A 27,707-nucleotide genomic window follows, 5' to 3' on the forward strand; every position below is an offset into this window, starting at 1 on the left:
TAACACTGTACATCATGTATTTTCCTAATTACAAAATTAGAAAATGTTTTCTACCTTGTGGGAGGAACTGATGATAAATTCTGATTAGCTAAATTGTAGACTTTATGGTAATTAAACTAAGTTAGAGTACTGATTAAGCCAGTTGATAACAGATTAATAGAGCAAGGAGAATAATAAATGAGTTTGATGTCCAATTTTCTCCATTTGCCTTAATTGTTCTTGCTCTCACACCTTAAATTATTAAATAGGTATAACATTCTGCTACAATTAGTTCTTTCAAATTAGATTACGTGTAAGCTTATAAATGACAATCAGGCAATTAACTCTATTCAGCAGATATTCTCTGAGATTTAAAACCACATTGCAAAATTAAAGCATTGTATTTAAATAATATTGAGCCCTTAAGAATAACAATATTCTGAAATGTTTCATTAACAATGACAATAACTGTAAATGCCCTCAAAAGTTGTTGGGTTAGCTCACTCATTGAATTTAATAACCTCTATACCATAAAACAAAGAGATGACTAGCTATTAGAAAGGAAAATTATTATTTGCCTTCTGTGAAATTTTATCATAGGCTATTTTTTAAACCAATAAACACTTAGTGTAGTTTTGAATTATGTGATAAATAGTAATATATTTTCAGGTGGATCAAATGAGATAGCTGAGTGAAAAAAAAAAGTCCTATCTTTCTACAATAACTCTAGGATGATAAATTTAGAATGATTATAGATTTCTGGGAGAAAAATACTTCTTTCTAAGATGATAGAAGGTGCTCAGGAATTTTTGAAAATTTCCACCTCCCAAATTATTTCAGTACAATATAGGAAGATTCCCCAAGAAAAGATTCTGCTTAACACACAGATAGGCAAATGACTAATGACAACTAATTAATATCTACTGAGCCTTACTAGGGCATGGTGCAGGGTAATAAGCAGTTACAAGGCAAGGGTAAGACCTATCCATTCCATCCACACTAGATAAACATGATACACATTCACTTGTATAGTTATTCACTTGCTCATTCAATGTGTATTTATTAAGCATTGAGCTGTGTGTTGGATATGAAGAGATTAATAAGACATGCTCCTTGCTCTTGCTTTAATGATAAAGGTAAATACTGGATAAATTGTTGAGTAAAAAACAGAGAGGTTAGATTGTATAGATATACAGAAATTTTTAAATGAAGCAAATCAGCATTCAATAAGTACAAATGAGTAAATGAACAGTTTGTTGTTCAAGGGAGTGAACCAGACAAGCCAGGTAAAAGGTCAAGACTTAGGTCTTGAGCTGGGAACTACAAAGGATGTAAATTTTAGGTATATAAGACAAAAAGAGAAGGAATTACTCTCGAGGAGGCACAGTTTTCAATGGCCATCCTTCCCCTCCATCACATTCTTCTTTCATTTGTAACTAGGACATATAAGGAAGGAGGACCTAAAGAAGACCTGGGCTAGAGCTATAAGCGATTAACAGCCAGCAGAGTGGAGGTCATTGAAACTGTGGATATGGATAGGATCAGGTAGAAAGAGAAGCACAGCAAAGAGAGATCCAAGAATGAACTCCTGGGCAGCACTATTATTTATGGGAATCATGCAGATAAAAGGATAGGCTCCAAAAAGAGACTGAGATGATGGCCAAGAAGCAACAAAAGCAAATGACCAACAACTAAAAGATAAATTTTCAAATAAATCTGGGTTGGTGTTCTCCAAATTAACTCATCCAACCAATTATAATAGTGATTCTCACATCATTTGTTGAACCTTCTTTTCTATATATTATTTCATTCAACAGATATTTCTGAACACTCTGCCTTCACTTTCCCATAAAGAGCACAGTATTGTGAGAAATGTCAAGATATAAATCCATGGCTCCTTATAATAGAGTGAAAGTCATTAAATATTACAGTACAAGGAAACCAGAAACCTGGAGTCAAAGAAATTTCAAGAAGAGGGGGGATTTTGAAGTCAAACTTTAAAGAGAGGTTAAATAAAAAAGAACTAAGACATGTGTGGTTGGATCTGACCACTACGAGGTTATTGATGACATTAGTGAGATCAATGGGAGCATAAGTCATATTGCTTTGGTTTGAGGATATATGGGAGATGAGGAGGTAGTGAATGAAACTTGATTCCAACATGAAGAAGTGAGATTTGGCATTAGCTACATTGAGATACAAGTTTAAAAAGAATTGTTTTTCATATAAAAATACTTTGATGTAAGTTCCATCTACAACTATATCCAGAAAATCAGATTGTCTTCTTGTGTTTTTCAAAAATGCATTTTGATTTACCACCCAAATGAGAATCTAGGGAGATAGAGAATAACTAAAAAACTATATAACAGAGCTACCAAGAAGAAGTACGATGCTATAGTCATGCAGGTGTGATGCTATATTCATGAGAACAGAACAGAAAGACTAGAAAATGAGCTTGAAATAAATTTTGTGCCAATGTTTTCAAAATTCTGCAGAAAAATGGGATGAAATTACCTGATATAATGTTCCAAACAATAAGCAATCTGAATCTTTTTATCTGCAGTTGTATATTCATTCAATTTAACTACTGCATTTTGAACTTTCTATCTGGGGGCAAGGCACCATTCTAGGCTGTCTGGGGCAATGCAAGGGTGGTAAAGACAGGGTCACTTTTAGGAGGAGAGAGGGGTACAAAGAGTTTAATGAGCAACTTAACAGAGGTGCAAACAAATAAGAAGCAATTAATTCTGATGGCTTCACTAAGAAAGGGGCATATGAATTTCATTTTAAAAAATGAAAAGGATATTAAGAGTTGGGGCTGGGAAGTGGGAAGCATGGTATTTCAAGAATAGAGCCTTCATCAGAAAAGAAAATTAAGGGATCATCAAGACATGACAAGTCATCCTGTGGGGCAAGAACACAGTGGTACAATGAGAATTGAAATAGATCTCAATAGGCACAGTGGGAGTGATGGGGAGCATTTCAGGGTAAAAAACAAAAAATATAAGCCGAAATACTAAAATGTGAAGGAAGTGCTAAGGAAATAGCCAGAAACTTGTGTTAGACTTGAGTGATACTTTTAAGAGATAGCATGCAGTTAGAATGGAAGGGGATGTTGTCCCTTGAAAGCATTTCAACCTGTAAGAACAGCAAACAGTGCAATTAATTCATCCAACTCAGAATGTTCTCATCTAGTCCCTGTCTACCTTACTGATTCTGTCCCTTTACCTTCACATTCATAGCTATGATTATGGCCTGCAGCAGAGGCACTTTTGTGCGTTACATGTCACCCTCTGGACCCATCTCTGATTTTAGCTGTGGACAGGTTCATGCCCTCTAAAGGCATCCCAACTCCAGTGCACCGTATCCTCTCTCAGTTATTCTGTCTCAGGGACAGCTGCAAGTCTCCGTGAGATTCTCAGCCTAATGAAAACACAGGTTGGAAATTCTGGAGAGCTAATTACAAGGGGCCAATCCTCAACCAAGAGGGATGGGAGCTTGTGGATAAAATTCCCAGGAGGCATTTGGTTGTTTCTCAGTAGTCTTTAAGCTCCTGATGCCTACAGCGGCAACCTCAATAGCATATTTTGTCTTCCTTCTCTCCTTCACTTTTCAAGTTCCCTTATCCCTGGCTTCCTGGAACTACCTCCCAAATAACCTACCTGTGCTAAAGTCCTGGTCTCGGGCTCTGTTTTCAGGAGAACCCAATCTAAAACAGGCACCTCTGTCTGGTGTTAACTTTTCTCATGCACCAAGTAACAGACTCTAACATCTTGCAGAAACTACCCATTGCTGCTCATACTTTGCCTTCCATTGCTGTTTCTGCTTTGCACACCACTGAGTTTGGTTCTTTCAAGCCCTCTGTCATTCTGACTATGAGAGAGGAATTACTGTGAGATGGGACAAGAAATGCATATAGGAACAAAATAAGGAAGGCCTTGAATGCCATGCTAAGCAATTCTTTATATGTTCGGACATAATGACATGGGACTGTTTTTTTCATTAAATCATACAGTCATCTGTGTCTATATATACATATATGTCGTGGACTGAATTGTGTCCCCCCAAAATATGTGTTAATTTGGTTAGGCCATGCTTCCCAGTATTCTGTGGTTGTCCTGCATTTTGTGATTGTAATTTTACGTTAAAAGGATTAGGGTTGGATTGTAATACCACCCCTCCCCAGGTCAGATCCATAAGCTAATGTAAAGGGAGTTTCCCTGGGGTGTAGCCTGCACCACCTTTTCTCTCTCAAGAAATAAAAAGGAACGGCAGAGAGCCGGGCCAAGATGGCGGACTAGGTGGACGCTACCGCGGATCCCTCTTGCAACAAAGACTCGGAAAAACAAGGGAATCGATCACATACATAACAATCTACGAACTCTGAACAACAAGCACAGACTTAGAGACAGAAAACGAACAAATACGGGCAGACAGCGACCGTTTTCAGAACCAGGAGCCAGCGTACCAGGCAGGTGACCTTCGGAGCCCGATCTGGGGCAGACGGCACAGAAAGGGGGCCCACCCCTTCCCCCCCGAACCCATCCCGGGAGGAAGTCTAGCTGGTTGGCGTGGGCGGCTTAGAGGCGCAGCCGGAGGGAGAAGCACTCGGGAGGCAGTGACTGATCTGGGAGTGGGGAGAACAGCATCCCAGCTGGGGTGCCGTCCCGCCGGGAGTTAGGCGAGAAGCGGACAGGGCGCGAGGGGGGGGGCAACTATATTTCCCTAAAGTGACCCCGGGGCGGGGCCCACACGTTCGTGCGGGAGGACGCACACCCAGTCCGCGCGTGTGGCGCCGCACACCGGAGGGAGAAATCCCCGGAAGTGACTGTTCTCAAAGCGGGGAAAGCAGCATCCCAGACGGGGAGCCATTCCGCTGGGATCTGGGCACGTACGCGGGCAGGGCGTGAGCGCGGGGTCCATTTTTATTACCCTGAATTGACCCAGGGGGCGGGCCCACCTGGTCGTGCGAGTGACGCCCACCCAGTTCGCACGAGAGGTGTGGCGCACCGGAAGGAGAAGTCCCCAGGAGGAAGTGATTGGTCCCGAAGCAGGGAAAGCAGCGTCCCAGACGGGGTGCCGTCCTGCTGGGATTTGGGCGCGCGCACGAGCGGGGCGTGACCGCGGGGCCCAATTATAATCGCCTGAATAGACCCTGGGGGCGGGCCCACCTGTTTGTGCGGGAAACGCCCACCCAGTGCCCTCGAGCAGTGCCACACACCGGAGGGAGAAGTCCCCGGAAGGAAGTGACTGGAATCCGAGCAAGGAAAGCAGCGTCCTAGCCGGGGACCCGTCCCGCCCGGATTTTGGCGAACGGGGGCAGAGCGTGAACGCGGTGTTCAGCTCTATATTCTGTGGTGCTACACTCCTAGCTCTCAGATCCCTCCCTCACCCTCCCCAGGTGGCTCCATTAACATCCGAATACCCGGAGCCAGAGGGAGAATTCAGATAGGGATCTGACTGCATTTTTTTTTAGCGGACTACTTGGAAAATCTAGTTTCCCAGTGATGGCTCGGAGACAGCAGTCCATATCAAACCACATAAAGAAACAGACCATGACAGCTTCTCCAACCCCCCAAACAAAAGAATCAAAATCTTTCCCAAATGAAGATACAATCCTGGAATTATCAGATACAGAATATAAAAAACTAATTTACAGAATGCTTAAAGACATCACAAATGAAATTAGGATAAATGCAGAAAAAGCCAAGGAACACACTGATAAAACTGTTGAAGAACTCAAAAAGATTATTCAAGAACATAGTGGAAAAATTAACAAGTTGCAAGAATCCATAGAGAGACAGCATGTAGAAATCAAAAAGATTAACAATAAAATTACAGAATTTGACAACGCAATAGAAAGTCAGAGGAGCAGACTCGAGCAATTAGAATGTAGACTGGGACTTCTGGAGGACCAGGGAAACAACACCAACATAGCTGAAAAAAAATCAGATAAAAGAATTAAAAAAAATGAAGAAACCCTAAGAATCATGTGGGACTCTATCAAGAAGGATAACTTGCGAGTGATTGGAGTCCCAGAACAGGGAGGGCGGACAGAAAACACAGAGAAAATAGTTGAAGAACTCCCGACACAAAACTTCCCTGACATCATGAAAGACGAAAGGATATCTATCCAAGACGCTCATCGAACCCCATTTAAGATTGATCCAAAAAGAAAAACACCAAGACATATTATCATCAAACTTGCCAAAACCAAAGACAAACAGAAAATTTTAAAAGCAGCCAGGGAGAAAAGAAAGGTTTCCTTCAAGGGAGAATCAATAAGAATAAGTTCAGACTACTCAGCAGAAACCATGCAGGCAAGAAGGGAATGGCACGACGTATACAGAGCACTGAAGGAGAAAAACAGCCAACCAAGGATCATATATCCAGCAAAACTCTCTCTGAAATATGAAGGAGAAATTAAGATATTTACAGATAAACATAAGTTTAGAGAATTTGCAAAAACTAAACCAAGACTGCAAGAAATGCTAAAGGAGATTGTTTGGCCTGATGACCAATAATATCAGGTACCAGCACAATACAAGGTCACAAAACAGAACGTCCTGATATCCACGCAACTCAAATAGGGAAAGCACAAAAACAAACAAATTAAGACTAATTCTAAAAAATAAATAAATAAACAAAATAATACACATAACAGGAAATCATGGAAATCAATAGATAAACGATCACAATAATTAAAAAGAGGGACTAAATATAGGACGCATTGAACTGCCAGATGGAGAGTGATACAAGGCGATATAGAAGGATACAAGTTAGGTTTTTACTTAGAAAAATAGGGGTAAATAAAAAGGTAACCACAAAAAGGAATATCAATTCCATAACTCAAGAAAAAAGCCAAGAAAAACATAACGACTCAATAAACACAAAGTTAAACATTATGAAAATGAGGATCTCACAAGCTACTAAGAAAAACGTCTCAGCACAAAAAAGCACGTGGAAAAATGAAATGGCCAACAACACACATGAAAAGGCATCAAAATGACAGCACTAAAAACTTACTTATCTATAATTACGCTGAATGTAAATGGACTAAATGCACCAATAAAGAGACAGAGAGTCACGGACTGGATAAAAAAACATGATCCATCTATATGCTGCCTACAAGAGACACACCTTAGACTTAGAGACACAAACAAACTAAAACTCAAAGGATGGAAAAAAACATATCAAGCAAACAATAAGCAAAAAAAAAGAGGAGTAGCAATATTAATTTCTGACAAAATAGACTTTAGACTTAAATCCGCCACAAAGGATAAAGAAGGACACTATATAATGATAAAAGGGACAATTGATCAGGAAGACATAACCATATTAAATATTTACGCACCTAATGACAGGGCTGCAAGATACATAAATCAAATTTTAACAGAATTGAAAAGTGAGATAGACACCTCCACATATATAGTAGGAGACTTCAACACACCACTTTTGGAGAAGGACAGGACATCCAGTAAGAAGCTCAATAGAGACACGGAAGACCTACTTACAACAATCAACCAACTTGACCTCATTGACTTATACAGAACTCTCCACCCAACTGCTGCAAAATATACTTTTTTTTCTAGTGCACATGGAACATTCTCTAGAATAGACCACATATTAGGTCATAAAACAAATCTTTCCAGAATCCAAAACATTGAAATATTACAAAGCATCTTCTCAGACCACAAGGCAATGAAGCTAGAAATCAATAACAGAAAAACTAGAGAAAAGAAATCAAATACTCGGAAACTGAACAATACCCTCCTGAAAAAAGACTGGGTTATAGAAGACATCAAGGAGGGAATAAGGAAATTCTTAGAAAGCAACGAGAATGAAAATACTTCCTATCAAAACCTCTGGGACACAGCAAAAGCAGCGCTCAGAGGCCAATTTATATTGATAAATGCACACATACAAAAAGAAGAAAGAGCCAAAATCAGAGAACTGTCCCGACAACTTGAACAAATAGAAAGTGAGCAATAAAAGAACCCATCAGCCACCAGAAGAAAACAAATAATAAAAATTAGAGCTGAACTAAATGAATTAGAGAACAGAAAAACAGTTGAAAGAATTAACAAAGCCAAAAGCTGGTTCTTTGAAAAAATTAACAAAATTGATAAACCACTGGCTAGACTGACTAAAGAAAAACAGGAAAGGAAACAAATAACCTGAATAAGAAACGAGAAGGACCACATCACAACAGAACCAAATGAAATCAAAAGAATCATATCAGATTACTACATAAAATTGTACTCTAACAAATTTGAAAACCTAGAAGAAATGGATAAATTCTTGGAACAATGCTACCTACCTAAACTAACACATTCAGAAGTAGAACAACTAAATAGACCCATAACAAAAAAAGAGATTGAAATGGTAATCAAAAAACTTCCAACAAAAAAAAGTCCTGGCCCAGATGGCTTCACTGCAGAGTTCTACCAAACCTTCAGAGAAGACTTAACACCATTACTATTGAAGGTATTTCAAAGTATAGAAAAAGACGGAATACTACCCAACTCATTCTATGAAGCTACCATCTCCCTGATACCAAAACCAGGTAAAGACATTACAAAAAAAGAAAATTTTAGACCTATATCCCTCATGAACATAGATGCAAAAACCTCAACAAAATTCTAGCCAATAGAATCCAACAACACATCAAAAAAATAATTCACCCTGATCAAGTGGGATTTATACCAGGTATGCAAGGCTGGTTTAATATCAGAAAAACCATTAATGTAATCCATCACATAAATAAAACAAAAGATAAAAACCACATGATCTTATCAATAGATGCAGAAAAGGCATTTGACAAAGTTCAACACCCATTTATGATAAAAACCCTAACCAAAATAGGAATTGAAGGAAAATTCCTCAACATAATAAAGGGCATATATGCAAAGCCAACGGCCAATATCAGTCTAAATGGAGAGAACCTGAAAGCATTTCCCTTGAGAACGGGAACCAGACAAGGATGCCCTTTATCACCGCTCTTATTCAACATCGTACTTGAAGTCCTAGCCAGGGCAATTAGGCTAGACAAAGAAATAAAGGGTATCCGGATTGACAAGGAGGAAGTAAAGCTATCACTATTTGCAGGTGACATGATCGTATACATGGAAAACCCTAAGGAATCCTCCAGAAAACTACTGAAACTAATAGAAGAGTTTGGAAGAGTCTCAGGATATAAAATAAACATACAAAAATCACTTGGATTCCTCTACATCAACAAAAAGAACACCGAAGAGGAAATAACCAAATCAATACCATTCACAGTAGCCCCCAAGAAGATAAAATACTTAGGAATAAATCTTACCAAGGATGTAAAAGACCTATACAAAGAAAAGTATAAAACTCTGCTACAAGAAATTCAAAAGGACATACTTAAGTGGAAAAACATACCCTGCTCATGGATAGGAAGACTTAACACAGTAAAAATGTCTATTCTACCAAAAGCCATTTATACATAAAACGCACTTCCAATCCAAATACCAATGTCATACTTTAAGGGGATAGAGAAACAAATCACTAATTTCATATGGAAAGGAAAGAACCCCCGGATAAGCAAAACATTACTGAAAAAGAAGAAGAAAGTGGGAGGCCTCACCCTACCTGATTTCAGAACCTATTATATAGCTACAGTAGTCAAAACAGCCTGGTACTGGTACAACAACAGGCACATAGACCAATGGAACAGAATTGAGAATCCAGATATAAATCCATCCACGTATGAGCAGCTGATATTTGACAAAGGACCAGTGTCAGTCAATTGGGGAAATAATAGTCTTTTTAACAAATGGTGCTGGCATACCTGGATATCCATTTGCAAAAAAATGAAACAGGACCCATACCTCACACCATGCACAAAAACTAACTCCAAGTGGATCAAAGACCTAAACATAAAGACTAAAACGATAAAGATCATGGAAGAAAAAATAGGATCTACCCTAGGAGCCCTAATACAGGGCATAAACAGAATACAAAACATTACCAAAAATGATGAAGAGAAACCCGATAACTGGGAGCTCCTAAAAATCAAACACCTATGCTCATCTAAAGACTTCACCAAAAGAGTAAAAAGACAACCTACAGATTGGGAAAGAATATTCAGCTATGACATCTCAGACCAGAGCCTGATCTCTAAAATCTACATGATTCTGTCAAAACTCAACCACAAAAAGACAAACAACCCAATCAAGAAGTGGGCAAAGGATATGAACATACATTTCACTAAGGAAGATATTCAGGCAGCCAACAGATACATGAGAAAATGCTCTCGATCATTAGCCATTAGAGAAATGCAAATTAAAACTATGATGAGATTCCATCTCCCACCAACTAGACTGGCATTAATTCAAAAAACACAAAATAATAAACGTTGGAGAGGCTGCGGAGAGATTGGAACTCTCATACACTGCTGGTGGGATTGTAAAATGGTACAACCACTTTGGAAATCCATCTGGCGTTATCTTAAACAGTTAGAAATAGAACTACCATACAACCCAGAAATCCCACTCCTCGGAATATACCCTAAAGATACAAGAGCCTTCACACAAACAGATATATGCACACCCATGTTTATTCCAGCTCTGTTTACAATAGCAAAAAGCTGGAAGCAACCCAGATGTCCATCAACGGACGAATGGGTAAATAAATTGTGGTATATTCACACAATGGAATACTACACATCGATAAAGAACAGTGATGAATCTCTGAAACATTTCATAACATGGAGGAATCTGGAAGGCATTATGCTGGGCGAAATGAGTCAGTTGCAAAAGGACAAATATTGTATAAGACCACTATTATAAGATCTTGAGAAATAGAAAAAACGGAGAACACATACTTATGTGGTTACAAAGGGGGGAGGGAGGGAGGGAGAGAGAGGGCTGTTTATTGATCAATCTGTAGATAAGAACTGTTTTGGGTGAAGGGAAAGACAACACTCAAAACAAGGAAGGTCAGCCTAATTGGACTGGATTAAAAGTAAAGAGGTTTCCGGGATAAAATGAAAGCTTCAAAGGTCAGCGAAGCAGGGGCTGGGGTCTGGGGAACTTGGTTTGAGGGGACTTCTAAGTCAATAGGCAAAACAATTCTATTACGAAAACACTCTGCATCCCACTTTGAACTGTGGCGCCTGGGGTCCTAAATCCCAACAAGCGGCCATCTAAAATACATTAATTGGTCTCAACCCACCTGGAGCAAAGGCAAAGGAAGAACACCAAGGTCACACGACAACTAAGAACCCAAGAGACAGAAAGGGCCACATGAACCAGAGACCTACATTATCCTGAGACCAGAAGAACTAGTTGGTGCCCGGCCACAATCGATGTCTGTCCTGTCAGGGAGCACAACAGACAACTCCTGAGGGAGCAGGAGACCAATGGGATACAGACCCCAAATTCTCACTAAAAGACCACACCTAATGGTATGATTGCGGCTAGAGGAATCCCAGAGACAATGCTCCCCAGAACTTCTGATGGCACAGGACAGGAACCATCCCCGAAGACAACTCATCAGGCATGAAAAGGACTGGTCAGTGGGGGAGAAAGATGCTGATGAAGAGTGAGCTAATTAAATCAGGTGGACACGGGAGAGTGTGTAGGCAACTCTTGACTGGAGGGGGGATGGGAAGATAGAGAGAGAGGGAAGATGGCAAAATTGGCACGAAACGAGAGACTGTAAGGGCTGACTCAATAGGGGGAGAGCAAGTGGGAGAAGGGAGTAAGACGTATGTAAACCTACATGTGACAGACTGATTGGAATGGTAAATGTTCACTTGAAGCATAATAAAAATTAAAAAAAAAAAAAAAAGAATTTCTAATAAAAATTTAACACCTGAAAAAAAAAAAAAAGGAAAGGCAAGCAAGCAGAGAGTTCGGGATCTCATACCACCAAGAAAGCAGCACCAGGAGCAGAGTGCATCCTTTGGACACAGGATCCCTGAGCCTGAGAAGCTCCTCAACCATGGGAAGATTAAGGACAAGGACCTTCCTCTAGAGCCAACAGGGAGAGAAAGCCTTAACTTGGAGTTGACACCCTGAATTTGGACCTGTAACCTACTAGACTGTGAGAAAATAAATTTTTCTTTGTTAAAGCCATCCATTTGTGGTATTTCTGTTATGGCAGCACTCTATGACTAACACAATATAATATTTAAATAACCTGCATCTTATTTATTCCATTTTTTTTTTTTTTATTTATTCCATATTACTTTTCCTGCCTAAGAATACAACTCATTCCTTTCCCTTTGGTGATACACCAAAAAAGCATAAGTAACCCTTTGGTGACTCAATAATCTACTACTATGAATTTTGTGTTGATACCATATGTTTTCATTCATGGAAGCATGTTGAATCATTGAATGTGTCTGAATTTCTGGTAGATAGTATGCATGTTTTTTTGTTGCTCCTCCTACAATCCTGCCCTAAGTGTTTAGTGGTATATATGAAGTACCACTAATTATACCCCAGAGTCCCCACTGGGATCTACTGGTATGTATGTGTAACAAACAAAAATTTTCAAAATTTCTATTTTTCCTACCAAAAATTCAGACATCTCATACAATACCCTGTAAAAATAGTAATTTGCAGCACGTGTCCATTTTTCTGGTTTCGAACAGTCATAAAGACCCTGCCCTGCAGCAGCACATACTGTCAGTGGTATAGCAGGTTCCCAATAAACCCCAGAGGCTGAAAAAGTTCATGGTTATTACATGTACTGCAGGGCATGAAAGGGTTAAAGAAGCCAATATGCCACTGTAGAAATAATACAACAGTGTAGAAGCCACAGCACTCAGATCTGAAGTCAGTAGGAGACCAACAGGAGTTGGAGGCATGCATTTTCAATAAATACCTGTTTGTTCCCCGACATGAAAGATGTCAGGCACAAAACAAAACAGAGGGGCTTTCCATCTTTTCTCACTACAGTTTAATAAAAGGCTTTGAGACATCAATTTTTCTATTTCCCTCTGGTGTAAGTGGTTTGGGATCACAAACAAAATAATATATTTCTCTACAATTGAAGCTCAGAAGTGAAAGCTCTATGTGAAAACTATAAGAAGGGCCTCCCAAAAAAAGGGGGTTGGGGGATGGAAAGAAAAATTGTGAGGGGGAAAAAGGATAGAAAGAAGAGAAAGTGTTTTACAAAAGAACCTATTTTTGTATGTTAATGACATTTTAATTTAAGGTCAAATAGCAAAATATGATTTTCAAAGCTTTCCCCCCCACCATCCAGGTGGGCTATCCCAACTGATTAGTGGGGAGTAAGTTGACTAAAAATTAAATCAGCATACAACTACTGCATCAGTTTAACAGGACTTGTACCTTTCAGACACTTAATGTTATTTGATGATGAGGATGATGATGAGGAGCTGTAAGATCCTACGTGTTTTGTTTTCTGAGTGTGGCACTGGTACTACCAACATGGAGAAGAGACAGATATAGCAATTCAGCAACTAGAGGATTAATCTAGTGTTTGCTTTGTTTGTTTTTATCAGAATCTAATTTTATTTGATATAGCTCAAGTCTTTACTTTGCCACTTATGTAAGACTTTTTTTTTTTTTTCCTCAGTATACACTCAAACAAATCTAACTTGCCTGTAGTGAAAGCAAATGCATGTTTCGCTCTGCGTAATACATTAGAAATGGCATATATTCAGTTGGGCTAATTTTTTTTTTTAATGAAGTAAAGGTGTTTTCAAAGCCTTCCTTCTTTATTGGGAGTTCCAATAGGATGCAACTCTGAAACGAATAGAGGAAAAGGAGGACAAAAAAAGAAGAAAACTTAAATTTAAAAATAGCATTTAAAATATAATAAAGAGGAAAAAAAAACACTTATGATGGTAAAGTCAGTGTAGTAGCCACTGGAGGTTCTGAAGATGAACAAGCCCATGTTCCCAGGCATGGTGGTTACAAACACGGGCTGGATCACAAACATGGGCTGGATCACAAACACGGGCTGGATCACAAACACGGGCTGGATCACAAACACGGGCTGGATCACAAACACGGGCTGGATCACAAACATGGGCTGGATCAAGTACACCTGGGATAGGACCTTGGCTCTCCCACTTAGCTGGGTGAAATTTGGTAAGGTGACTTATCTGAAAACTTCAGAAAATAATATCATGGCATCATTTCTTACTGCCAGGATAAAAATCAGTAATATAAGAACAACACTTGGTAGAAGGCAAAACCATTTACTAAATGAGAGATATCACTACTGTCATTATAAGGGTTTAAAATCGAGCAAGAAGGAAAGAAAAAGCAGGATATGACAACTGCCATATAGGGTTGCTATGAGTTGGAATCGACTCGATGGCAACGGGCTTTTTTTTTTTATTATTATTGGAACTACACATAGTATAAGTGCTCAGGGAAGAAGAAGAATATTTATAGCTGGAGAAAATGGCAAGGCTCTTACGGAAGCAGCACTTACACCAGCCTTGAACTTCCTCAGTTTCTGGGAGGTGTTGTGGGGGAGTGAGGACAGTGGATAGGCATTGAAATACGTGGACACCAAACAAAACAAATCACATGTATGAAGATGCATGTGTGTTTGGGAAGCAGTGATGGAAAATTTAGTGAATATTTTTTTAAGTAGACTCTTTAGTGAGGCAATAGGGTAATGTTTTAGTGTATGAAAACGAGGAACTGAGTTCAAGGAGAACTGAAAGAGAAAGAACATTAAGAATAGTGGAGATTAAGTCAGGGCCAAATCTGAGAACCTAGAACACCATGCCAAGGGCTTTTATCTTCATTCTCAGGACAAGGAAGTCAAAAAAGCATGGAAGTTGAAACAAATAAATACTAAATTATCTCCTAGGATATTCCATCTTGATGCTCCAAAATGTGTAATTTGCTTCTCACCATATATTTCTAAGCCATCTATCTCATTTCTCATGGAAGAAATCCAATCTTTCTCTGAGCCCAAATGAAAATATTTGTGTTACTGATGGAAAAGCCACAAATAAGCAAGGGAATGGGATAGAAGATGAGCTCTACTTCCTCTACTTAATTTTTACTCAAAAACAAAAACAAAACTATTATAAAACAAGATAAACATTAAATATTTCAAAGAAAAACATTTTAAGGATAGGGCTGTCTCCTTACAGTGTGAAAAAGCCTACATAAAATGCTTAAAACAAACTGTTGGGTAAACTTTGTAAAGAACAAGAGGAGATGGAGATGACTCAGGTTACTGTTTTAACTAGTGCCAAAAGAATAAATATCAGAATGGAAAATGAAGTCCTGGGGGCGGGCAAGTGAGAATAGTGAGAAAGGATCACATCAACCACCAAGGCTGACTCCAAAAAAGGCTCCTAGCAATCCTGCCCCTTCCTGTATGCACTTACTACTTCTGTAAGAGACAGAGCTTCTGCCCCTTCCAACTGACCTGGGCCTGGGATTGTGACTGTTTTGACCAATGGAATGTGGAGAAAATGACATCCTGCAACTTTGAAAATCAGGCATTAATAAGGCCTAGTGGATTCTACTTCTCCTTCTTTGAGCCCTGAACTGTTATATAAGAAATCCAGGCTGCTCTACAGGAGAGAGAAGTCATGGATGCGTCCTAAAATATTAGCAATCACATGGATAGAAGGGACAGAGAGGAGCACTGAGGTCCCACACACCCAGCCCAGAGCCTAGACCAGTATCCATCTGACTGCCACTACCTGGAGACCACAAGCGAAAATGGTACAGAAACAGGCCTGCCAACCCCCATCTCCCTCAGCTATCCCCCAGCTGACCCATGTGACTGTAAGGCATGATAAAATCATTGCTGTTGTTTGGTGTCGTTTGTTAAGCTGTAATAAAAAAATAGATAACCAAAATAATACAGATGTTGAGTTCTAAAACCGGATGAAATTTGCATACCTCCTACAAAAAGTTTCCTATAAGCTAGAAACATATCCTTACTATTCAGAAAGGCATTAATAATGCAATTTCTGTATCTCACTGATGGTACTGAGGTGGAAATATACAAGGAGAGTTGCCAGTTAAAATATAGGACCCCACGTTAAATTGGGAGCCCTTGTGGCACAGTAGTTAAGAGCTCAGCTGCTAACCAAAAGGTCAGCAGTTCAAAACCACCAGTTGCTCTTTGGAAACCCTATGAGACAATTCTACTGTGTCCTGTAGTGTCACTAGGAGTTGGAATCAACTTGACAGTAATGTTTTTTGTTTTTGTTTTAGGCTTTTAAGATAAATTTTAATTTCTAATAAGTAACTCTTTTTTTTTAATAATTTTTATTGTGCTTTAAGTGAAAGTTTACAAATCAAGTCAGTCTGTCATAAATAACTCTTTTTAATATAAGTATTTTTATTTGCCAAAACTGACAAATCTATGCACAAGGGATTTCTTTTTCTTTACATTCTTTCAGAAAATAATGACGCCAAAAGTTTTGGAGGCATAAATGTGGGTTATCTCTTTCTGTATAACTTTGTTGAAGGCAATACAGAGGGATAAAATGGCAATAAAAGACACAATTGCTAAGACTTCATAGAAACATCTTCTCTGAGTCCTGAGAGGAGCTGTTAGGGTAGAAATCCCAAAGAAGATCAAAGAATAGAGGTCATGCTATGAAAAGGGACAAAGGCACTAAGGGCAAGAGTCTCTGGGCCCTGGTGTACGTTCTGACTAGGTGCCCCATTCCTCCTAAGGCTGGTTTCTTCACCACACCAGTCTGATTTCTCAGCTGCATTGTAAGATGGGTTGTGTTAGATCCCTTCCAGCCCTCACATTCCATGATTCTAAGTACTGATAAGTGCCGATAGTGGAAATAGAATTCACATTAAAGCTGTAAAGTGAGAAATTAGGATTTTCCCAGCCTTGAAAATCGTGTTTCTACACAGCTAATATTAACTGGCTGAGGATCCTTATTTATTCAATTTCCAAAACTACTCTGAATTAAAGGATTGCTCACCCCATTTTACTCAATCTTTCCATTAAACTACGATAATCTATTGCATTAAAAGCTTATGGTTGAAAAACCTTTTGCTCCTCTTTTATTGGTTAATGGTGACTAAGTTAAACTTTCACATGAGAAAATATTCTGGTTATTAAATAGTGGAATGGAATGGAAAGCAAAGGTCTTGGAAAACAGCCTCCATGTTTCTGGGAAAAAATTGTTCGTGATAGAATTGTTTAGTAAAATGCTTTCTAGTCCTATAGTTCTGATGACCTAAGGTGAAAAAGTAGCCTCAAATTAAACTGAAACTAATGTTGAAGCATCCTGAAAAAAATCAGAAAAAAAAAAAAATTAGTAGGATCTCTGCATTAATAGCTTTGCTGTAAGCATTTGGATGATAAATTCAGGGGTTTTTTAATTGCTGGAAAAATCTATATAACACACTTGTCAGTTCAACAATTTTCATGTGTACAGTTTAGGGACAACAATTACAACAATGATGAATAAATTCAGTTTGCAATTTAATAAAATTAACTTACCAACATTCCCTAGAAACCCACTATATACCAGGCACTGACAAACATTTCATTAATCCCCTGAGACCTATTGTGTATTATTAATCCCACTTTATAGGTAAAAAACAGACTCAGAGACCTATTGTGTATTATTAATCCCACTTTATAGGTAAAAAACAGACTCAGAGAGAGGAACCACACAGCTGATGAATGGCAGAGCTGGATTTGAATGTAATCCACCTGACGTTAAGCTCCAAACTCTTTCGTCTCCTCTGCCACAAAAATGTCTGAGGTCTGTAAATGTGTGAAGTACGTATTTGTTTTTGTTTTGTGTTGCGGTATAAATTAACTAAGACAGGTCATAAACAAGAAATAAATATTCCAAAACCAAAAAAACCCACTGCCATCGAGTCGATTCCTACTCATAGCGACCCCATAGGACAGAGTAGAACTGCCCCATAGAGTTCCCAAGGAGCACCTGGCAGATTCAAACTGCCGACCTTTTGGTTAGCAGCCGTAGCACTTAACCACTACGCCACCAGGGTTTCCATAAATATTCCAGCAACCGATAAAAGGGGGATTTTGCTACTTATGTTTCTATCTCCATGTCTCTCTTTTCCTTTACCTGTCTGCGAAGGTCTCTTGTCTTCTTGCACATGTTGTCTATGGCGATATTCAGGGTATTACTCCTTTCCTTTTTTCCAGCCTGCAAGAGAGGAAAAATAAATGACATAAGCAATGGCATCAAATTGCTCTTCATCACTTAGCAATTTGCTTTCTAAATTTCCTGAAAATAACAGCTTGAACACTCAAGAACAGGTTGCAAAACTGCTATGATATTGCACATGAATCAGGAGCACTTCACGTTAAGACTAAGTAGAATGGTGAATAAACCTCACATTAGTTTCTCCTTTAAGGCTCCTGTAAGATTTCTGATACAGGGTTGGGTGGTATTTAGTGTGGCCGCAGGCAGAACATTATCCACCATGATGAAACTCTGATCTTCGTTCTTAAGTTGACTCTTCACCTACTAAGCAAGCAATTAGCTTAAAAGCATTAGATGCCCGATTTGTCAACTTCCGTGGGAGTTTCTGAAGTCATTTTCATGGTGTATTGTGTAAGTTATGCAGAGCCATATTGGAGTTTTGCTAAACACTAAATAAAATATGCAGTGCAAATTCATACAATTTGCAAAAGTTGACCACAATTTTAGCTGACAATATTCCAAGAACAAACTGTTTCAAATAAGAACTGGATGCTGTTTTTGGCTCTTTAAGATAGTTGTACAACACCTTTTCATTCCTGGAGCAGAACAATTCTGTTACATCCTTAACCTAAATCTTTAGGCTATTAAGCCACAGAGAGGGTCACCTTGGTGGGTATTTTCTACATATGATTTTTGTGGGAGACAACTGAATTGGATCTAATCATATGCTTTTTTCAGTGTGTCTAGTATAAAAGAGACTGGAAAAAATCATTATGTGATTCACCTCTAGCAAAACTGCTGCTACTTAAATTAATACACTGAAAAGAGGTCTTGAGAGAAGACCTTGAAAATCAGGAAGGCAACTTTAAACAGCTGATAACTGGAAGAGTTTACAGCATGGGTTCCGTGGCAAAGGACACTGTGGAAAATCATAGACCATTAGGCAGCACTATCAGACACTACCCCAGTGACTAAACTCATACGTAAATCCATAGTTTCAAGTGGAAAGACTCCTTAATGAGAAGTTCAAAACCATTCATATTCTGTCCTAACCTACCATGTTAGTCTTAACTTCTGGCACACCTTCTCAAATACTATCCTTTACAGTAATATAAGGATGTTTTCCTATAGTTTTGTGTGTCTTCTCACAAGCTCTTACATGGACTGTACCTTCAACTTCAGCAAGCATCTCCCCAAAACCTACCTGTTAAAACCCTATCTGCTCCTATGGCTTTTCTAGCAATCCTGCTCAAAAATAAAATCTCACCCCTCCTTGTACCAATAGCATTTTGAATTCCCCAACTCATTTCATTTCTGTACATGTTTCATCGCCTTTACTGTTAGAATCTTTTTTTTTTTTAACTTTTTTTAAGCTTCAAGTGAACGTTTACAAATCCAATCAGTCTGTGACATATAAGTTTACATACATCTTACTCCGTACTCCCGCTTGCTCTCCCCCTATTGAGTCAGCCCTTTCAGTCTCTCCTTTCGTGACGATTTTGCCAGCTTCCCACTCTCTCTATCCTCCCATCCCCCCTCCAGACAAGAGATGCCAACACACTCTCAAGTGTCCACCTGATATAATTAGCTCACTCTTCATCAGCATCTCTCTCCCACCCACTGACCAGTCCGTTTCATGTCTGATGAGTTGTCTTCGGGGATGGGTCCTGTCCTGTACCAACAGAAGGTCTGGGGACCATGGCCGCCGGGATTCCTCTAGTCGCAGTCAGACCATTAAGTATGGTATTTTTATGAGAATTTGGGGTCTGCATCCCACTGATCTCCTGCTCCCTCAGGAGTTCTCTGTTGTGCTCCCTGTCAGGGCAGTCATCGATTGTAGCCGGGCACCAACTAGTTCTTCTGGTCTCAGGATGATGTAGGTCTCTGGTTCATGTGGCCCTTTCTGTCTCTTGGGCTCTTAGTTGTCGTGTGACCTTGGTGTTCTTCATTTTCCTTTGCTCCAGGTGGGTTGAGACCAATTGATGCATCTTAGATGGCCGCTTGTTAGCATTTAAGACCCCAGACGCCATGTTTCAAAGTGGGATGCAGAATGTTTTCATAATAGAATTATTTTGCCAATTGTACTGTTAGAGTCGATGCTGGCAAATATATCTTAAATTTCATTCAGCTTCCTATAGTGACCAGCATAGAATATATTGAATAGAGTTGGCTAGTTTATAAATGAACAATTTGATTAAAAACATACAAAAACACGTTTTTATTAGGGACCTAAGATCCTGGCTGCTAACCAAAAAGTCGTCAGTTTGAATCCACCAGCTGCTCCTTGGATACTCTATGGGGCAATTCTACCCTGAACTATAGGGTTGCTATAAGTCAGAATCGACTCAACAGCAGTAGGTTTTACTATGTGCCAGGAAGGTTTCATACTAGATTCTGGACAAGATTTTAGCACCTAGCTAACTGAAAGACTGAAGGTTTGAGCCCACCCATAGGTACCTCAGAAGAAAAGTCTGGCAATCTACTTCCAAAAAATCAGCCATTAAAAACCCTATGGAGCACAGTTCTACTCTGACACACATGGAGAAGCCCTCAAGGCACAGCTAAAGGTCTTTATTAGTGGAGGGTGCTGGTCCCTCAGTAAGATCAAGAGTTCCTCAGTAAGATCAAGAGTTCCTCAGTAAGATCAAGAGTTCCTCAGTAGCAGTTACTGCTATTTAGAGTTGGAAAAATCAGCATAATTTGAGACCATTCTATTCACTGCAGGATGTTTATCATCTTTAGACCTGTGTCTACTAAATGCCAATACCAGACACAGTGACTGTGACAGCCAAAAATTGACCCCACACATTCCCTGATGCCTCTAGGAGGGGATAGTATAGAATCACTAAACTCCTTACCACATTGAAAGTGAGTTTGGAATGTATGTATGACAGAGATTGTGCCTAATGAAGGAATAGGAGAAAAGGAAGGGTAGAGATAGGAGAGACTGAAGTTAGACAATTTCAACGAGTACAAATAAAACTCTGGATGTCAGAGCAATAGAAGCAACGGTGGCAATAACCAAAAAGAAAGTTGTGGCTACCTCGGACAGCTCCAACTGAGGCTTCTTCCTGCTAAAACCAAAACCAACCTAGTTTCCAGCGAGATGATTCCAACTCACATTAACCCCATGTGTTTCAGAACAGAATGGGGATCCATAGTGTTTTCAATGGCTGTGATCTTTTAGAAGTCCAGGTCTTTCTTCCAAGGTGCCTCTGGGTGAATTCAAACCACCAACCTTTTGGTTAGTAGCTGGGTGCTTAAATGTTTGCACCACCCAGAGACTCCTATTCTCCATGCTACCAATGAAAAATTGTGAAAAGTTAATTTGGGGCTATATAAAATAATGGCATTAATAGCTACACTACGGGCTATAAGATAGCTTCTAGTTTTATCTAAAGAACCTAGCCCTATTCTCCAGTTTCATACAGTGTCAGCTCTTGCTTCTATCTCTTCCCACTTCTCCAAGAAAGCAGAGATAGTCAAAAGGGGGCATGAATGGGGCAGAAAGACAATGCATACACACTCAGGAATACTATGGAAGACTCCTGTTGTATTGGCCACAAAAACTCACTAGCTTCTGTGGAGTGATTCATCAGAACAACTAAAAGATGTCAGCCTTCTCAGAGCTAGCAGCAGTGGCAAACAAAACTTTAATAAAGGGTGACAAGAGGTGACAGCATGAAACAATTCAATAAGGACTAGAAAGATGGTTTTCTAATTTATACACAGAACTTAACCTCCGTTTAAAATGTTTCAATGGGTCAAAGACATTTTGTTCTCTAGGCAATAATAAACAGTTCCTGTCATTACAGGAAATATAAAGTTCTCCTTTCCCTTCCTTTCCCCACCCCCTACCTTTCTTCTTTCTATTGCATCCTTGCTCTATTTATCCAGATTTATTTGGCTTCACTCAAGCCATTTTCTGCCTCTTTATTCATATTGCATGGTATAAAAATAAATAAAGCAAGGAGAAATAGTCCTGCCTGGCTTAAAAGACCCCACTCCTTCTGTTTTCGAAGCCTTAACAAATCACTTAGCAATGAGCTAGGGCTAAAGGTGAATGCTGTGTGCTGAGGGAAGGGACAGAAAAGGAAGGATACCAAAACACAGCCACAGATAACAGTCAGAACCTGACTACCTCCCAAGTGCTCAAGAGAGGGAATGCTTCTTAAAGCTTTGGCAGAAGGCGTCATTAAGTCCAGACAGCCCCACTAATGGAAAAGGGACCACTTACAGTGGAACACAAGGGAGGCAAACACTGACAAAACACGGCAGGGATGAGTACTGCATTGACAAAAAAAAAAAAAAACTATCACCTTCTTCATCAGGAAACAAATTGCCAGGAAAGATTTTATTGAAAAGAACAGTTCTGAGCATGAAATTCTTTCAATGTAATTTCATCAAAATAATTATTTCATGTTGTTAATATTGCCCCAGTGTGATCCAGGCGTATGACTGTATGATCTGATTTGGAAGACGTTCCATGCAATCTGTCCTACCATTGCTCCCATATAACTAACCACAGTTAATTACATGCTCTCTTGAGGATCCATTCAACCTGACCACACATTTGGAAGAAACCTCCTTATAAACAAAATCTCCTTGAGTTATCCTAACTGTAGCATTCTGTATGGTTCTCTTGGGGCTCTGCTTGGGGGAACTTTCTAACACTGTGTTGTCCAATACAGTGGCCACTAGTCACATGTGGCTATTTTAATTAAAATTAAATAACATTTAAAATCAAGTTCCTTCAGTTTCTTTTGTTCCTCGGATCCTCAGTTTTAAGTATTCAGTAGCCACATGTGCCTAGTGGCAATCATATTAGACAGCACAGAAAGAACATTTACATCATTGCAGAAAGTTATATCAAATAACACTATTCTAAAACACGTTGTTGTTGCTGTTGCTAGGTGCCATCAAGTTGGTTCCAACTCATAGTGACCCTAGGAACAACAGAATAAAACACTGCCTGGTCCTGCGCCATCCTCACAATTGTTGCCATGCTTGACTCCATTGTTGCAGCCACTGTGTCAATGCATCTCATTGAGGGTCTTCCTCTTTTTCGCTGACCCTCTACTTTACCAAGCATGATGTCCTGCTCCTGCTCCTGATAGCATGTCCAAAGTATATAAGACGCAGTCTCACCATCTTTGCTTCTTCCAAGACAGATCTGTTCGTTCTTTTGGCACTCCTTGGTATACTCAAAATTCTTCACCAACACCACAATTCAAAGGCATTGATTCTTCTTCAGTCTTCCTTATTCATCGTCCAGCTTTTGCATGCATATGAGGTGATCGAAAACACCATGGCTTGGGTCAGGTGCACCTTAGTCCTCAAGGCAACATCCTTGCTTTTCAACTTTTCAAAGAGGTCTCTTGCAACCGATTTGCCCTGTGCAATACATCTTTTTATTTCTTGACTGCTGCTTCCATAGGTGCTGATTGTGGATCTAAGCAAAATGAAATCCTTGACAACTTCGATCTTTTCTCCGTTTATCATGATGTTGCTTATTGGTCCAGTTGTGAATATTTTTGTTTTCTTTATGTTGAGGTGTAATCCACACTGAAGGCTGTGGTCTTTGATCTTCATCAGTGTTTCAAGTCCTCTTCATTTCAGCAAGCAAGGTTGTTTCATCTGCATAAAGCAGGTTGCTAATGAGTTTTCCTCCAGTCCTGATGCCCTGTCCTTCTTCATATAGTCCAGCATCTCAGATTATTTGCTCAGCATACAGATTGAATAGGTGTGGTGAAAGGATACAATCCTGATGCATACCTTTCCTGATTTTAAAACATCAAGTAGCCCCTTGTTCTGTTCAAATGACTGCCTCTTGATCCATGTACAGATTCCTCATGAGCACAATTAAGTGTTCTGGAATTCCCATTCTCTGCAATACTATCCATAATTTGGTAAGGTCCACATGGTCAAATGTCTTAGCATAGTAAATAAAGCACAGGCAAACATCTTTCTGGTATTCTCTCCTTTCAACCAGGATCCAAATATATAATATGTGCCTACTTTAACGTAAGTTACTTTTTAGATGAAAGAAAATAAAATAGTGAGCAAGAAACAAATAAGCAAACAAAAAATTCCAACTCTCAAAGTGCTTATTGTCTAGTAGAGAAAAAGTATTTAGTAACTAGTAAAAAAAAAGTGTAAGGAGAGACCAGATCCTGAGTGTCTTTGCCACACTAAGAAATGAGGTTGATTGGAGAGGCAACTGGGAGTCATTGAAATTAAGCAGGTGAGTGACACAATCTTACCAGTATTTCAAATACATCAAACTGCCTGAAGTCTACACAATTAATTTGAAAGGTTAAGAACAGGGACATGTAGATGAGTTAGATTGTCAAAGCAATAGTCCACGAGAGAAATGAGAAGCATTTAAACTAACACAACTACAGCTGGAATGAAGCAAAGAGGACAGATGTGAGGACTCTATAGAATAAACTGAGTCGTATGATGACAGGTGAGTATTGGGGGGTGGGAGTAACAGGAAAAAAAAAAAAAAGACCTAGGCTGTTGTCCAAGTTTTGGGCAGTGATAATTGCCTGGATGATGGTGCTGTGAACTGAAATGGTCACTTCAAGTGGAAACCAGGTCAAAGTGAGGATGACGATTTCTGTTTCAGAACTAGTGAAGAACTTCTGGGGACAGCATGTCATTGGCATTTGTACCATAGTTAGTTGCTTACCTGCAAGTGACTCTATGACTAGACTGTGTGGTCCCTGGGGCAGAGAAAACTCTTACACATATGTTGTCCCTCATAGCATCTATCATAGTGCTTTGCACATGGTACCTCAAAAAGAATTAGTTGAATAAATAGAGAAAAGGAAGACTGGATAATGGTAATGTTGGGAAAATCCCATAATATTTTTGACCCTTAATTTCCACACCCCCCCAAAAACAAGGGTTGGCTCAAAATTGTTGCTACATTCCTTTCTAACTTTAAAATTCTATGGAAGGGCCCTGTTCCTTAAAAAGAAGAATTATAGAATAATGTGTTATTTTTATTGTACAACTGCTTGCATAAAACCAAAACCAAACATGTTGCCATTGAGTCGACCCTGAAAATGTGTCAGAAGCACACGTGTATAATGCAAACTTGCACTGGTACAATTAAAAGGAGGTATTTGAACAAGGAAGGCCAAGATGCTGATTCCAAAAAACTATGAGGCTTCAAATATTAAGAAAACCCATTGCCATCAAGTCAATTCTGACTCATAGCGGCCCCATAGAACAGAGCAGAACTGCCCCAAAGGGTTTCCAAGAAGCAGCTGGTGGATTTGAACTGCCCACCATTTGGTTAGCAGCACTGGCTCTTAAACCACTGCAACACCAGGGCCCTCAGATACTAAGGGATAAGGTTTAAATCAAATAAATACTTATCTAAATCATAGTCAAATGAAAACGTTATCAGTACAGAGGGGAGCCCGGTGCAGAATTTAAATGGCAAGAAAATGTTTTCATTGTTATGTCATTGTTTTTGTTTGTTAAATGTGTGCCATTGTCATCAGCCTTTTAAAATGACACATTTCACATTTAGTGAGAAATCTTTATTTCATGGTAAAGACGAAAGATGATGCCCTTAAACTTAATTCTTCTCTGCAGAAATGGCTTTAAAAATACTTTATGCTTAACACACAGCAGAGGCAAAGATTCTAGTCCAAGTTTTTCAGGCATAAAAGACATACAAATAGATAAGCATAAAAAAATGAAATCTCTACTTCTAGAAAGCCACTATACTGAATGGAATATTTGGACAACACCCTGATAGGGCACGATTAAAAATCTTTCTGAACCATGATCTGCAATATAAAACTAAAGCAAATGAAAAATTAACTCTGAGATTTGAAATGAAGCTTTTAAAAATAACTTTATAAGCACAGAATGACTTGGCTATGGAGGGAGAAAAAAATCAGCAAAATGCTAAAGAGTGCAACTGCTTAGAACTATTTTGTTTTGTTTGGAAAAGTAAGATGCTATGCCCAGGTAACTGCTGGTTGAAGTGGGGCTTTTAGTTGGCATTTATCAAATGCCTACGATGTGCGAAGTATTTGAATAGGTACTTTACATGTGTTTTCTCAGGTGATATTCATGATAACTTTTAAAATTTTGCATATGAAGTCACTGAAACTTAATAATTTTAAATATCTTGCCCCAAGAGGACATACATTAAGTGGCAGGGTGAGGTCGAGCTGAGTCTAGTCACAGGCTTCACCCACAATACTGCAACAAATTGAACGTATCATAACTTAAACCAAAATTCATACTTATACTGTGTAAAACATGTAAATGTATTTCTAAACATGATAATGAGCAGAATAGCACAGAAGTCTAGAGCCAGATAAAACTGTTTGAATCTGGGCTCCATCGCTTGATCATTATATGCCCTTAGACAAGTTACTTTATCTCTCAAGGTTTTAGTTTCCTTATCTATCAAAACGGAGATAGTATAGCACCTATATTACAGGGTTGGAGCCCTGGTGGCGAAGTGGTTAAGAGCTCAGGCTGCTAACCAAGAGGTCAGCAGTTTGAATCCACCAGCTGCTCCTTGGAAACCCTATGGGGCAGTTGTTCTCTGTCCTATAAGGTCACTATGAGTTGGAATCAACTCCACGGCATACAACAATGATGACATGTTACCGAGGTTAGCACGAACCCTGGTGGCACAGCGGGAAAAGCGCTCAGCTGCTAATCAAATGGTCGGTGGTTTGAACCCACCAGCCACTCCACTGGAGAAAGATGCAGCAGTCTGCTTCTGTAAAGATTTACAGTCTTGGAAAGCCTATGGAGCAGTTCTACTCTGTCTTATAGGGTCACTGGGTTTTTATCATTAGTGTCCCCATTGTTAGCGACACTTGCATTTCCTGAACTACATCAGCTGTTTGATTTCTCTCTGCTTTTCCAAACCCCGATCGCTTAGCCTGGAATGCTCTCATCTCATCTCATCCAACAGGAAAATTCTTAACTCATAATTTGTGGCTCAGCTCAAGTGCCCAGTCCTCTATGTCACCTTTTCTGACTCTACTCAACCCCACATTAAAAAACTAAAACAAAAAAGAAACAAAAAAAAGCCTCTCATTAGTGTTTCTACTAATCTCTTTACACATTTCACTTATAACGCCTGTGAAATGTTTTGCCATCTTTCACTGACACTGGGTCTTATCTTTTAAATTGCCAACTCTCAGCTCTATAATGTTGTATCTACCATAGTACCTGGCACTTAATGAATGGCTGTGAATAAAATGAAGAAATGAAGGCATGGCTCACCATGCTTTTATTAATAGTAAATAATATTCAGACTGTTTTTAGCAATACAATTCACGTCTATTTTTTTTAATTAACTTTTATTAAGCTTCAAGTGAACATTTACAAATCCAATCAGTCTGTCACATGTAAGTTTACATACATCTGACTCCCTTCTCCCACTTGCTCTCCCCCTATTGAGTCAGCCCTTTCAGTCTCTCGTTTCGTGCCAATTTTGCCATCTTCCCTCTCTCTCTATCTTCCCATCCCCCCTCCAGTCAAGAGTTGCCAACACACTCTTCAGTGTCCACCTGATTTAATTAGCTCACTCTTCATC

General features: G+C 39.3%; 1 protein-coding gene across 1 annotated transcript in view; it reads right to left on the minus strand.

The window, feature by feature from the left end:
* The window catches only part of CTNNA3 (catenin alpha 3), a 1,776,048-nt gene that overhangs the window by 885,451 nt on the left and 862,890 nt on the right, over nt 1-27,707 (minus strand). The window contains exon 7 of the mRNA XM_003409035.3: nt 18,041-18,121. Coding sequence (XP_003409083.2) covers nt 18,041-18,121 — 81 coding nt within the window. The remainder of the gene's footprint in view (nt 1-18,040; nt 18,122-27,707) is intronic.

This window comes from Loxodonta africana, chromosome 16 (assembly GCF_030014295.1).
Source record: "Loxodonta africana isolate mLoxAfr1 chromosome 16, mLoxAfr1.hap2, whole genome shotgun sequence".
In the NCBI taxonomy this organism is placed as follows: Eukaryota; Metazoa; Chordata; class Mammalia; order Proboscidea; family Elephantidae; genus Loxodonta; species Loxodonta africana.